Source organism: Ciona intestinalis, chromosome 10 (genome assembly GCF_000224145.3).
Source record: "Ciona intestinalis chromosome 10, KH, whole genome shotgun sequence".
NCBI classification, from domain to species: Eukaryota; Metazoa; Chordata; class Ascidiacea; order Phlebobranchia; family Cionidae; genus Ciona; species Ciona intestinalis.
In genome coordinates, this window is record NC_020175.2 from 3,956,166 (window position 1) to 3,970,114 (window position 13,949).

The 13,949-nt window shown below is 33.8% G+C and overlaps 3 protein-coding genes across 3 annotated transcripts; 1 reads left to right on the forward strand and 2 right to left on the reverse strand.

Annotated features, from left to right (window-relative positions):
* Positions 1–117: 117 nt before the first annotated feature.
* On the forward strand, positions 118–6,573 carry LOC100187278 (uronyl 2-sulfotransferase). Its single transcript, XM_002125196.5, has 12 exons — positions 118–759; positions 1,228–1,496; positions 1,865–1,944; positions 2,274–2,430; positions 2,918–3,015; positions 3,192–3,311; positions 3,630–3,670; positions 3,861–4,608; positions 4,678–4,874; positions 5,130–5,261; positions 5,523–5,616; positions 5,792–6,573. Exons 1-8 carry the CDS (start codon positions 549–551, stop codon positions 4,007–4,009), a joined length of 1,125 nt encoding a protein of 374 aa, XP_002125232.4. The 5' UTR covers positions 118–548; the 3' UTR covers positions 4,010–4,608; positions 4,678–4,874; positions 5,130–5,261; positions 5,523–5,616; positions 5,792–6,573.
* On the reverse strand, positions 6,389–12,929 carry LOC100177048 (serine/threonine-protein kinase VRK1). Its single transcript, XM_002131044.4, has 13 exons — positions 12,723–12,929; positions 12,104–12,159; positions 11,809–11,878; positions 11,494–11,702; positions 11,067–11,159; positions 10,624–10,756; positions 9,907–10,083; positions 9,353–9,546; positions 8,525–8,979; positions 7,926–8,102; positions 7,302–7,472; positions 7,074–7,168; positions 6,389–6,834 (listed from the first exon to the last, which is right to left on the reverse strand). The coding sequence occupies exons 1-13, from the start codon at positions 12,868–12,870 to the stop codon at positions 6,743–6,745; spliced, it is 2,070 nt and encodes a 689-aa protein (XP_002131080.1). The 5' UTR covers positions 12,871–12,929; the 3' UTR covers positions 6,389–6,742.
* LOC100184886 (N-alpha-acetyltransferase 50) lies at positions 12,929–13,866 on the reverse strand. The gene has a single exon (XM_026836339.1). The coding sequence runs from the start codon at positions 13,859–13,861 to the stop codon at positions 13,283–13,285; it is 579 nt and encodes a 192-aa protein (XP_026692140.1). The 5' UTR covers positions 13,862–13,866; the 3' UTR covers positions 12,929–13,282.
* Between the last annotated feature and the right edge of the window lie 83 nt (positions 13,867–13,949).

The window sequence follows — 13,949 nt, forward strand, 5'->3', positions numbered from 1 at the left end:
CATTTACTTTCTAATGGTTTACCTATACGGCGTATATTCAGTGAGTAATGAATCTTCGGTTTTAATAAAAAATCGTCATCGCAGAATGTGCTTTATATAATGTTTAACTTAGCGGATTACACTTCATAAAGATTTGAAGAGCGAAGGTTTACAATTCAAACTTGAAAAGACCAATAAGAAACGAAGCAGGCATACAGTTGTAAAACATTTAAATGCGGAGACCCGTTCTAAAAGTGCGTCATCTGGAATAAAAAAAATGCTTGACGTACAAAACATTCAGCGACTTAAGTCTCGGAAGTTTAACGAAGCGTGTGGCCTAATTTGATTTCGTACAATGAATAAAGTGTGCCTGTTCTTTATTTAGATTTTCCTGCTGCTAAAACAGTAATGAATTGCTATTACATGTTCAGTTCAAGGCTGTTTTGGTCCACTATATAGCTTTGGAAAATGTAAAACAGTCGTGTTAAGTGTTAGCATTGTAAAAGCGATAGCAGTATTCTAAGAGCAATTTCAATGTAAATTGTCTTGCACTGTGAAAAATTCAATAAATGATTTATTTAATATACAGAAGCAGAATAATGCGAGACGTTTTAGCTCGTCGTGCTAAGTTTGCTGTTGCAGGTTGTATTGTGTTCTTGTGGTTACTTACTGGTGGGATACAGTTTACTACCATTAAGCAGAACGTTGTAAATACTCGGAAAGACCCACCGATAGAAAAACAACGAACTTTTGGGACTTTAGAGAAAACTACATTCATAGGTTTGAGTCCTTTTTGTAATATAGTAAGAGGGGGAGGATCGGACACTTTAACACATAATATTTGAAAATCGTGATCGTGTTAACGATTCACAACGGTATGCGGGAGTCGTGAGGATATATATACGGTTTTATAATTCATTAAATATTTTATGCTGACCATCAGAAGGGACGAGAAAATAGAATAAAAAGGTGTCACATCTCCCCCCACTATATTGCCTTTTACATTTCTGACAAAATCGTTTGATAATAAATGTAAGATAGGTTTCAATTTGGAGAAAATGGTCCGTGTTTTTATTCTCTTTTGTCGTACAATTTGCTAGACAAAGAATATTTTCAGAATTATAGAACCGTATCCTCACGGATGTAAACACGCGCTGATGATATAATTGCTCAAAAAAATAGGAATAAATTTAACAAATGCAGGTGTACATATATCACAACACTAACGGCCCCATTGTAATTTACCAGCCAACAAAACGGTCCTAAAGGCATACGAAGCAACAAGAACAAATGTGTCATCACAAGTCCCGTTTTCACCTTTACCATTTGAAGATATGTACCCAGTAATTGTGAAACCGGTCAATTCCTCATCTGCGGTAGTACTTTATAACAGAGTGCCAAAGTGCGCAAGTACAACGATGATTAATACTTTAAATTATTTGAAAACAAAATTGAAGTTTCGCCTTGTGAATGTCAATGAACCACGAATAAAAATGTTTATGGACGCCAAAGCACAGGTATATAATTTTAACCAAATTTATAGTTGCCTACATATTACTGCTATATTGGGATATTTGTTACATCTATAGGATATTTACTGCCGTATGTATATTACACCACTATCTTTACTCGTAGCCTATACGTATATCTATATGCAGCAGTGAACGGTTGGGGCAAGATCGTAGCCTACATGTTTATGTTAAGTAAAACAAAGAATATTCAAAGAGTTATAACCTCCAGCCTCTTGTGACCTTATAGGGCGCTGGTATTTGTTAAAAACACGATTAGGAAATATGGAATACTATGCGCTATAGGGGTATATCTCATTTTATACCCAGCAACAGTACTGTATATTACTGCATTACTTGTTTACATTACACCACAGGCTCGAATGGCAAACGGAATCCTTGAATTGAAAAGTGACGCGATTTTCGTGCGACATTTGCACTTCATAAACTTTTCACGGTATAGGCTTTTATATTTTATTATGTTTATCCAGAAATATCGGTCTAATAAAGAATTCGTGAATGTATATATTTTTTATGTACAATGTGAAGTCCCGTTGGTAGATCTGCCCTTTTAGTCATAAGCTTAACACTTAATTGTTGTGTAAAAAATATTTTTTAACGACTATATATTTGAAATTATACGTGGTTATTCACATTGTATTGAAACAAAACAAATGTAGATCCCACAAAATATATCAGTTTTTAAGTATAAGTCTATAAAATTCTCATAAAATGAACCGTAATAACGACTGAATATTACAATCCTTTTTTTCATTTTTTCTTTAGGTTTGGCTCGAAATGGCCAGTGTACATTAACGTGATAAGGGACCCAGTTGAAAGGTTTATATCTTACTACTATTACGTACGCTATGGGTTTCAGAGCAACAAAGGAGAAGTAGCTAAAAAATGGAAGCTTGACATTTCACCCGAACGCCAAAATATGGTATAGAAAAACGTGTTGTGTTTTGTTGCGCACTATAGCGCAGTGGTTGACGCGTTTGCGTTTAGTGCAGGGTACACGGGTTTGAGGCTCATTGCTGCTAGTCTTTTTGCGTGTGTTAACCTGCGGTGCAACAGTTAGAGACAATTGTCCAGTTACCCAGTGAACCAATATATATTATTTAAAATTTAAATTATCAGCCATATACTTTTAAATGTAAATACAAAATTTATTCATTAGCAAAGTTATATATGCAATAACTCGGGTAACACATGAGGTGTGTGAAACAAATTACCCGTGTTAAATTAACGACTAATGTCGTTGCCCTACCACAGGAGGCTATAAATTACATTCTATCATTCATTAATGCATTTTATTGATTTTAACCAGAACCTAAAACGCTAGACAAAATACACCTGATTGATATAAAATACAATTTACTATACACGCTGACAATACATTTTGTTGAATTCAAATATTAAAATTGCAGCCACTAGAAGAATGTGTTATGAAAGATCCAGATAAATGTGTGCGTACAAACTCCGTGACCATGCTCGCTTTCTTTTGCGGACAGGAAAACATGTGCAGGTCCTAAAATGTTTTATCAAACTTTAAATTGTATATTATGTACCTCTTCTCAAATATAGCGAATATCAAATGAATTACTACCATTGAAACTTGAATATTAACGACGGAAAGCTATTTATGAAGTAAAGAAAACATGTTATGGTTTAAATATAGACGCCCATGTTGTGTTATTACAGAGAATACTCTGACTATGCTTTGGAAAAAGCGAAAATCAATGCAGCTCGATATTTCACAGCGATAGGATTGGTCGAAGATTTACCAAACTCGTTCAAAATTTTCCACGCTTTACTTCCAAGGTACGTGGAACAAAAATGGTGCTTGTTATTTGTTTGTGCCTATCTGTCCTAGGATTATTGGTCAACTTATTCAGATGTTGTAACACCGGTGCTCAAATATGAATAGTAGCTTATATCTTTGTTGGTGGAAACAATAACAGTCGTTGTAACACAGGTGCTATGTTCCTTATGTACAAACATGTAATGATCAGCGGTATACACTGTGGTTAAGGGTCGGGTACTTTAACCGCTCTGTAGCCTATATACCCCAGTTTTAATAGCACCTTAATCTACAAAGTTCTAATAATATACACGTTTTTAACCTCTATATTCTCTTAGATACTTTACGACGACCGCTCTGATCGATACACCAGCCAAAGGTAATGCAGATTGCTTTGATTTCGTGATTAAAAATCACTTAACATCTAGTGGGATGGGGGAGTCGTGAGAATACGGTTTTACAATTGTTTGAGTGTTTCTTGTTTACTACTAAATGAGACAAGAACATTGATTGAGAAGATGTCTCATCTTCTCCCACCCTACTATAAATATAATCATTCTTGAATGCAGATACCCGAACATTTATGAAAGAAGAACCGAGTCTTTTGGTAAAATCCTTGCTTCGAAAGGCACTCAGAGTCGACGTTGAGTTTTATAACTTTATTAAGCGAAGATTCTACAAGCAACTGGACGCACTGGTCAAAAACAACCTCGTGTAGTTGTGAACTGTTGTTGGGCTATTATACTCACCTCTTAATTATGCTGCTCGTTGTTTTTAACGATCATATTACCCAAAATATTGACTTTAATCTGTTTTCCTGTTCAAGAACTAGCTCTGACCAACCACTTTGCCTATAAACTGTGTTAATATGGGCGTCATCACACAAACAATTTTCTTTCTTTTTCAATCGCCAAAAGGCGAAAGATATTTTTGTAAAAGCAGTTTGCAAATTGTTTGCAGAATCTTTGTAAGGTTCTAAAATGAAGAACATCAGTTAGTATTCAGCAAAAAACAGTTGTTTATCTCCTTATCCTTTTAAGGCTTAAACCTGCGTCATGTAATTTCCAACACTCCCCGATTCTCGGAATTATATAGTGCATGAATGCGCAAGCGGTAGTAAACCAATGCACGTAAGTAAACAGGGCGAACGAAACTATAGTTTGGACGTTTGTACTTATAATATTTGCGTTACTGTCGCATTCTACACTGATGGGTTGCTGTCCAAAAGTTGACCTTATTCTTGGGCCTGCAATAATTATATATTTGGCTACTGCAATAACCGAGATTGTATCTTCTGTTCCAGTTGGACTTGTGCAGGTTTGTTTTTCAATTTGCATAAAAGCAATAACTTCGATGCGCCTATATATTGACTGGTTCTTTTATCAGGACGATTTTAAGGGAAGCTGCATATTTTCAGCCTCTGTTCAATATGTTCCAGCTCCAAACAACTCCTTTGTGGTTCTGCATTTTGGAGCAAAAAGTACATGCCAATTCTGCACTTATTTAACAATATTTACAGTATTGTTTCCATTGCTGTATGGTGGCTACACGCTCTATGCTTTGTGCAAAAACATTGAGAATGCGTAAGTATTGATATTAAAATATTTTTTATATTTTGAGTGTACATGTTTTAATGAACAACCCATTTCATTTTTGAATTAAACAAACTTAAACATTTTTTTTTCAAATTGACATAAAGCCACAATGTTACCATATTTTGATATATAATATGTATCCTCATAGGTGCCAATTATTTTAAATGCATGAAAGGCAGGTCTAGTTAAAAATCAGGATGGACAATATTGTATCATACTATCTATACATACGCATACATTTAGATCACAGATGTGGGTTCTTCCTGCAATGATGGTAAATGTTCTTCTCTTCGTGCTTAAGTTTATCAGCTCATGCATACTCAGTGTCGGATTCTCCCAGCTTTGTGGTTCAGTTACAAAGAGCAAAGATATTAAGTAAACTTCTTTGTTGTTTAAGGCTGATTATGTGAATGAATACAACTTATTTATCCTGGAGTGGCAGGGCAATAGTTATATTAACAGTGTTTTGTTTCATACATCTTTTGCTTGCAGATAAGTTTCCGTATGTGTAACTTTGTGGGTGATTATTTTTTTAATTTGGCTAAAAATTTAAACAATCTGTAAGTGACCACTCTGTTTCATTGCCATTAACTGTGTTAATCCTTGCTATAACTGGAATATTATTCTTTTTTACAGAAGCTGTAGTGTTGGTCAAAGCAAAACCTGGTTACATGGTGGTCTTGGGAAGCTGACAGGATCTCACTACGATACTTACTTAAAAACTGCCCAGGTATGACCAATTTCTTTGTAAACATAAGTTTCTACGTTTTAATTAATCTGATCTTCATTTCTGTATTCGTAAAGATAAACAAAATTTATGTGTTTATTAAATAGTACTTTATAATTACCTAACACATTTTTGCTTGGGGGAAAATTAACTGATTAGCGATTCCTATTATTTTCAGTCTGCTTCCTGGTTCTGCGTTTTTGAGTGGGTTCTCCTTTCCGTTCTTGCCTTTCTGCATTACCGACGTAACATGAAGCTAAGATCATCAGGAACTGCCATGAGTGATCCTGCTGCTGGTGTAAACACCTCCGAAAAAGCTGGTGTCATTGCCAATGAGTTGCCTACAGGAACATCTGTCATCAACCCTAATTATACAGGCAGTTAAAGCAATATTTTGATGTTACTGACGCTTATTTGAGAAGTAATTAATGGGAATTATGGTTAAGTTTTTGAAACAGATTTATAAGCAGTAATTTTATAGTAATGATGCAATATTGTAATGTTACCACATTATTAATTTTTTTTAAACACATATTTTTATGGGAATTTTTTTAACCACTGCTTAAAATCAACGACTTACCAATATCCAGATTTTATGATTTCCTTGTTTATACCATGTTGCTTTTTCTGAATAATATCCGAAGTGAATCCTTAAGATGTAATATTTGTAGAAGATTTTACCAGTATGATCCCAAAAGTGCAATTCTTGTTGTGTTGATTATATATCCATGATTAAATGTACCTTTATCTCAATGTATATGTTTCACCTTTCATGTCGAGATTATTATTGTATTAGGTGTTGAACACAAAGTAGCAATTTAACTTTTCAAATTTGCAATAACAGATATATTCGCATACATGTACAGTGTTGTATCTTCAATGTAATCTTGGCCTCATGTTAATAATCATTAAATGCATGCCTGCAGGAATTTTGATCAAAACTTTAATAAATTATGATCCTTATACATCCGTAGTGGTCCAGGTTAAAGAGATTGCAGTATTTAAAACCTTATCGAAACATATCACAACTAATATACAACAGGTTAATTTTTCCTTTTATGATTGTTCAAAAAAAGCAGTTACAAAAACAACAAAAAGAAGTTTATAAGATAAGAAGTTTATAAGATATCTATTTCCTTGACTTAATTTTCTTCAGAGAAGGAGTTGTCTGAGTACTGGAATCCGATTTGGGAACGTTACCCTTACGTTTTCGCTTAAACACTAAAAAAAAAAGGAAACCATATATTTTGATTTCGACTTTTTTTCTAATACACATAAATTTTTACAGTGAAGTATTGTTATTGTATGTTATGAAACAGGGGATTTCAGGCAGAGTTTGGCCCATTACTTTAACACCCAGTGCAAAAGACCTAGCATTTAAATTTGCAATGCCAGAAATAGACAGTTTTTAAACTTGGAAAGGCAGGGGCAAAAGTAAATTAACAATCGTAGACACTTACCTGGATGTTTTCCAACCCTTGTGCCGGTCAATGCATCATCTTTAGTCAGAACAGGTACAGTGTGTAATGGGGCCATGGAATATCGTGATTTCAACCTATAAACATATCTCTAATTTAAAAAACTGTAACTTTAGTTGCTTTAAAATGTCTACCATTAAATACTCACTAAATCAATAGGTGAAATTACAAAAATTAGCATAGTAAATAAAAAAAACAAGTCGTTTTTACTTTGTTGTTTGTCTTAGTCCCTGTTTTAAAGGTGAAAGTTCTGTCTCCAACCCTGGAATGATAGAATTTGCTTTATTTTCATCATTTGAAGGATCAGAAGATGCTGTGGCATCCTTGGTTGAAGGTGCGGGAATATCAGCAAGAGTTTTTACTTGTGCAAAATCAGATTTCCTGCAAAAACAAATCATGGAAAGTTAGAATTTACTTACAATAAATATATAAGGTAATGCGCCAACTTTGGTGTGCCAAGCCATATGACTTTTTTCTGTTGTTATTTTAGATATGTTCACAAATAAACAGTCACAATTGGAAACTAGATAAACTATATATATAATACAAGTTAAAATATCAAACCATACTGTTTTGTTTTAGATACAAACATTTGCATCATAGTTATAGTAGGGTGGGGGAAGATGGGACACTTTCATCGCAATAATCCTGATCGTGTTTCAAACAACTCACAACGGGGTATGGGAGTCATGAGGATGTAGTTTTATAATTCTTTAAACGTCCTTTGTATACTACTAAATGGGAAGAGAAAGTAGAATAAAGAGCTGCCCCTTCTTCCCCCACCCTACTATATACACCTACTATATGTATTAAAATTATATATTATTTAATTACTTTGGATTTGATTTCGACAAATTCTTGGAACTTCCCATTGGAGGTCGATTATTCTGGTTTAAACCAGGAATAATTTTGTTTGTCTCTTCTGTTGGGGAAGAGTCCACAATGATGGATGTTCCTTCCTCTTCATCTGATGGGGAGTTCGTTGAAGATCTTGTTCGAGACAACTCTTTACTGCGAATAATTTTGTATTGCTAAATTATCGTGCCAAGTGATATTCTATATGGGTTTGGGGTAATGGCTTAAGTCTCATGTTCTTTTAAAATTTAGGAACCTCACCTATACAGAATAGAATTCTATATGGGCGAGATCTTTTGGCAAAATTGTTAGGGAAAATAGATTTAAGCCACATTTGGCTCATTACCCCACTTAGCTTTCTCGCCACACAGCCAGCTTATAAGTAAAATAAATAAGTGATGAATAAAAAATTGAACGGACTCTAGTCATGCAAGAGGATACTGTATTTTGTAAAAGAGAGATAACAACTTACATTAAATATGCCCAATGTTATGCTACAGGTTTATAGTGCATTCTAAGTAGCAACAAGAATTTTATGATACATATCAACACTTTTAATCATAACATCTTGAACCTACCTTTTTACTTTGTTCACTGGTTCCATAACCATGTGTGGGGGTTGGGTTTTGCTGCTTTTTTTAGCTTTACTTCCACTTTTTGCAGAAGATTTAGCTTTAGTTTCAAGCTTTACAGGTTTCACTGGAGAATCAAAGTCAGAGTCACAGCTTTCAATAATGTCCGACCCTGAAGTTTCTGACAATCTAACGTTGCGTTTCTTTTTCGCTTGTGCAGCTACGCCAACACCTCTTTTGTTTAAAACCTTGTGACGTTTTACTGACGGCTGGTAGTCGTCACTTTCTTCAGACGAAGCGCTGCTACTTTCACTTTGAACAATTATTTTCTTTTTTCTCGCAGATATTCTTCCTTTTTTTGGAGGCTGTTCATCCTCAGAGGACTGGGATTCCTCTATGGTGTGCGGAGTAGAAGAGGAAGGAGTGTTTGTTTTGCTTGAAAGAGGACGAGAATTTCGAGACTGAAAACAAGTTTACTGTGAAAAAATGATTAAAATTTCTTAACTTGTTTTATAGGTGCATAAAACACAGATTTTTGTTCAGCTTTAGGTCTTTTAAAATAAACATTTTAGTCCAAACATATGACACACAATTCCATTTATTTTCCGTTATAAAACTAAAACCATACTTGGTGATGTCAGAAGTTAAAATGTCAAAACTTATTCTATAGGCTATATAATGCAAATACAACTAAATAGAACGTCAAAACATTGGTATTGGTATTGGTAAAAGGATTAATACAAAATTGCCTAAACTAAAATTAATTCATATCGTGAATGACAGCAGCAGTTTATATAACATTGAAATATTTTTTAGTACCAGTATACCACTAACCTTTGCTTTGACAGGTTGTTTTTTTCTTGGCGAAGTTCTCCTTGCAGTTTCTTCCACACCAAATTCAATGGGGGACGAAACAGAGACACACGCAAATTTTAAGTAGGATTTGAAAAAGTTTCGTAATTTATTGTAGTCTGGTGTTTCCGAATACTCCAACTCAGCAACACAACTTAGATACTTGGTTACTTCATCTGTGTAAAAACAAAGCTAACATAACATAAAAACTGGTAAAATAATCCAAAACCAAAGGTGGCTGTACACAGTATCTGGCATGTGAATTCGCATTCGAAGTCGTATGCAAACCCATTACCAAGTTCCGCATGCGGCAGCGAAATCCAGACAAAACGGACGAATTCCGGATACTGTGTACAGCCACCTTAATAAATTTAAAAAAATAATATTAAACTAACATAAAAACTGATAACTTAAATTAAAAACTGGTTATTTGATCAGAGAATTGATAAACTGACATTAAAGAAAGTAAAGTAACATTATAACTAGTGAATAAAAGTTGGCATTTGTAAATTTACATAAAATAAGTACGAGCAAACCTGGTGTATCTGTAGAACAACAAGTTTTGACAAACTTCTTGACATCTGCCATCGCTGATACTTTCATCTCCATTACTTTTAACGGGTCGCTGAGTTTGGTCTCCCATGGAAGTTTACCACTCAGCCAATGTACGAGGACAAAACCGAGGATCTCGAAGTCAGCACGGCGTGACGGGGCTGTTTAGAATTAATTTTATGAGAAAAAATGATTCTTCTATGTAACAACTGTAATTGTAGTCATTGATGTATGTGATGTTATCAATGTTATGGGACACATTTTTTACGTGAAGGTATTCAATTTTTAGGTAAAGGCATTTAAATTTTATGTAAAGGTATTTAATGTCTTTGTGAAGTTATTAAATTTTATGTGAAGGTATTTAATTTTTATGTAAGGGTATTTAATGTTTTTGTAAAGGTTATTAATTTTTATGTGAAGGTAGGCCTATTTACTTTTAACCTGTAGTCTATACAGTATATTTCAAAAGTGTAATTAATAAAGTTAATTACACTTAAGGCCTAGTATAATCATATTAATGCACCAATTGGCCTAAAAACTCCTGGTTTTTTTAAAGAAAGGTGACTATGCGGAGCTGTCTCGAAACTTTTCTAAAATACGCAGCTTATTACTTCTATAGATGCCCATACAAATAAGTAAATTGAATATATATATATATATGTAAAAAAAAAAATTATACGCAGTTGTTTCAAAACACCCACCTGTTCCCTTATGAGCATCCACACTTGTATATTCGATCGTTCCATTGTGAGCTTTCCTTGGGTCTGGTTTGTACTCCTTATGTACACCGTCGGACTTGTAACGAGCTGCTAAGCCAAAATCAACAAGGTATACCTATAATCGGAGTGAGAAGTTTTATTTTACGTGGGTGAAATACCGCACTAATTAGACTAGAGTTGGCCCATTACCTTGATACCCAGAGTACTACAACCCATTTAGTCAGTAGTGAGTCTAGTGACCACTGGGTTGGAGCAATTTCCGCTAAGTGTCTTGCCCAAAAACGCATCACTCTATTAGTTTTGGTATCATTGTAAGCAACAAACCCAGTATTTTTCGATTAAGTAACAAAACCAAGTTAAGGTCAAATAGCAACATTAGCAGATGTGCAAAATTGTACACCTATGGGTATCATACTCATACATACATGCTTGGGGTCCTTGTAACACTGTAGTATATTTGCACCTTTAATATCAGCATGTACATATTCCATGGAATGCATGTATTCCAGTGCATCAATCTGAAACATGAGCAATGTAACAGAAAATGCATATAAACAAGTAACAAAAAAGATAAAATTAACCAATATAGAGTTAGGTGGGGGAACATGGGACACCTTTTTATTCAATTTTCTCGTCCCATTTGGTAGTAAACAGAAAAAATTCAAAGAATTATAAAACTGTATCCTAACGACTTCCATAGACCATTGTTAATTGATTAAAACACAAGTAGGTTATTTGGATATTATGTGCTAAAAGTGTCCATCTTACTATATACCCTACTATATATAAATGAAATAGCCTAGGCCCTAGACCTATATCTTTTTTATATCCTATCATTTACTATTTTCTTACAATTAAAATGGCAATTTTTGAGACTGTGGCTCTAGTAAACTTTTTTCCAGATTTGATCCATAAATTATGAAGATCTGTTCCACATCTTGGCATCACGAGAAACCTCATCCCATCCTCCCTGTTGCCATTTGTATTATTATGTAAACCATGGGCAATATAGGGAGGAATCCCCACAAATTGTAGTTTCATACTCTTCCTCCACTTTTCGACTGCAACCATAAAACATACAAATCAAATATATATATTTATATATATTATATGTATAGAATATGCACTACTAAAATTAATTGAATAAACTGTTTATGATACACTTACTGTCCTCAGATTTTGCAGCTCTCTGGTAAAATGCAAGTTCACAGAAAAGTGGACCATTTGCCATTGGTTCCTGTGCAACAAAGAAAAACACAATATTTTACAAAACAGAACTTCTTATTTATCCCTATAACTAGTTCAAAATGAAAGTCATATTAAATTAATTAAGCAAAGAAATAGAAGGTATTCTCAAACCGAATTGTTATTACATTGAATTTAAAATAAAAAAGTGCGTTGGTTAAAACTATGGCTATTTTAACATTATTCAGCTTATAAGGTTGGTAAAAGAACAACTTACCACTTTAATAACATACTTTGCATCATCTTTTACTGATGGTTTGGAAGCATCATCAGCTGAAGAAATGAAAAATAAAATAAAACACCTTGTTAATATAAAATTAAAAAAAAAACTTTTGAACTTTACCTTTTTTTTAAATTAAAAAATCATGCATGTTTAAATATATATTCGGTTTTAAGTTTAATGACAATCAGACTACTAAGCCAGAGTGCCCGGGCAATCTAACTTTGAAGAATGTGCAAAAGATATAGTAGGGTGGGAAAAGATGGGATACCTTTAGCACATAATATCCAAATATCCTGATCGTGTTTTAAACAATTAACATTGGTCTATAGGAGCCATAAGAATGAAGTTTTATAACTTTTGGAATTTTTTGGTTTACGACCAAATAGGAATAGTAAAATAGAAAAAGTAGGTGTCCCATCTTCCCCTACTCAACCATATAATAATTTAATAATATCTCAATTTGCAAAGATATCTCCATTTAACAATAAAATTCAACCATTTAAAAAAATTCAAAAGCTTAAAAAAAACAACATTAAAAAATGTGCAGAATATATATCAGTTTAATAAACACTTCTCGATTGGCAATAAAACAAAATAACAAATATTCCATTACCCAAATAAATGAGGCCAAATCCACCAGATCCAATTGACTTTCCTATCTTCCATTCTTTTTTCTTTAGATCTTTCAATATGAATCCTGGATCCAGTGGAGCACATAGTTTATGTGCAGGCGGTTTCCCTTTTCCTTTTTTTGGAGGCATCGTTAAACTTCACCCACAGCGCAAATAACATGTAATGTGAATATTTAACTATTCATTCTCTGCAACATTTCATTGCAAAATTTTACGACATACATTAAAGGAAGACCAGGCCCAAATTTAGAGAAAAAGTGCTGTTTAGTTGCTTTTAGCACTGGCAATAATAAAATACCACATTTTTTCAACTAATTGGGATTATTAATGATAAAATCAGGTGTAGATTTAGTGCTAATGGTGTACGATATAAAATGAGCATTTTAATACAATCGAAAATAGTATTTAAGCACAGATTAGAACAAAGTTGTTTTGATGTCTTGAACTTTTATATATATTGTTTTAAGTTCATGTTTCAACATTATTAACCATCAACACTCGCATGCAAATAAATATGACGCATATTTATTTTTCCGAAACATCATGCACTTTTTTCAGGAATTAATCTTTTCTCAAGAACGTATGCATCAGAAGGTTCGATTCTTTTATAATAATGCTCTTTGGTTTCAACAATTTCAAAACCGAAGTGCTTGTAAAAGTTAATAGCAGAGTCATTGTTAATCTGCACATGCAGGAAGATGCTGTGAAAGCTGCCTTGAGATTTTGCGATCTTAAAAACATGCTCCAGGAGCACTGAACCGATCCCGTGCCTCCGGTACATCGCCAGACATCCGAGAGTCATGATGTAGAGGTGCCGGACTCCATCATGGACATCCACACGACAACATACAGCTCCAACCACCACATCATTAAAATATGCCAATTTCGCTAACTCTCCAACTTCAAGGACATCTTTGTAGAATTTGTCATTGTATGAAACAGGAAATATATACTGGTTGAGACGTTTCAGCTGCTTGATATTGTGCTGTGTTATTCCGCCCAGTTCAATACGTACGCCTTTTATTTGGCCCATAGTTGCAGATTTTGTATTATATATAGAATCGAAAATATCATAAAACCGATAAACGTCGTTCTTCCTAGCTCTAGAGAACAATAACATCGTAACTTTTGAAACACGTAGTTTACATTATAGTATTTTTATCAGAAATAAAACGGAAGTAATAATAATAAGTGTAAAGCGATTAATT

Excerpts from the sequence above, each read along its gene's own strand:
- LOC100187278 (XM_002125196.5), top strand. The coding sequence starts at position 549 with ATGATTTATTTAATATACAGAAGCAGAATAATGCGAGACGTTTTAGCT. Across the intron at positions 1,497-1,864 it reads TTATGGACGCCAAAGCACAG|GCTCGAATGGCAAACGGAAT; the intron begins GTATATAATTTT and ends ATTACACCACAG. Across the intron at positions 3,312-3,629 it reads TTCCACGCTTTACTTCCAAG|ATACTTTACGACGACCGCTC; the intron begins GTACGTGGAACA and ends ATATTCTCTTAG.
- LOC100184886 (XM_026836339.1), bottom strand. The coding sequence starts at position 13,861 with ATGTTATTGTTCTCTAGAGCTAGGAAGAACGACGTTTATCGGTTTTAT.
- LOC100177048 (XM_002131044.4), bottom strand. The coding sequence starts at position 12,870 with ATGCCTCCAAAAAAAGGAAAAGGGAAACCGCCTGCACATAAACTATGT. Across the intron at positions 11,879-12,103 it reads CAAAGTATGTTATTAAAGTG|GAACCAATGGCAAATGGTCC; the intron begins GTAAGTTGTTCT and ends TTTGTTGCACAG. Across the intron at positions 11,703-11,808 it reads AGCTGCAAAATCTGAGGACA|TCGAAAAGTGGAGGAAGAGT; the intron begins GTAAGTGTATCA and ends TTATGGTTGCAG.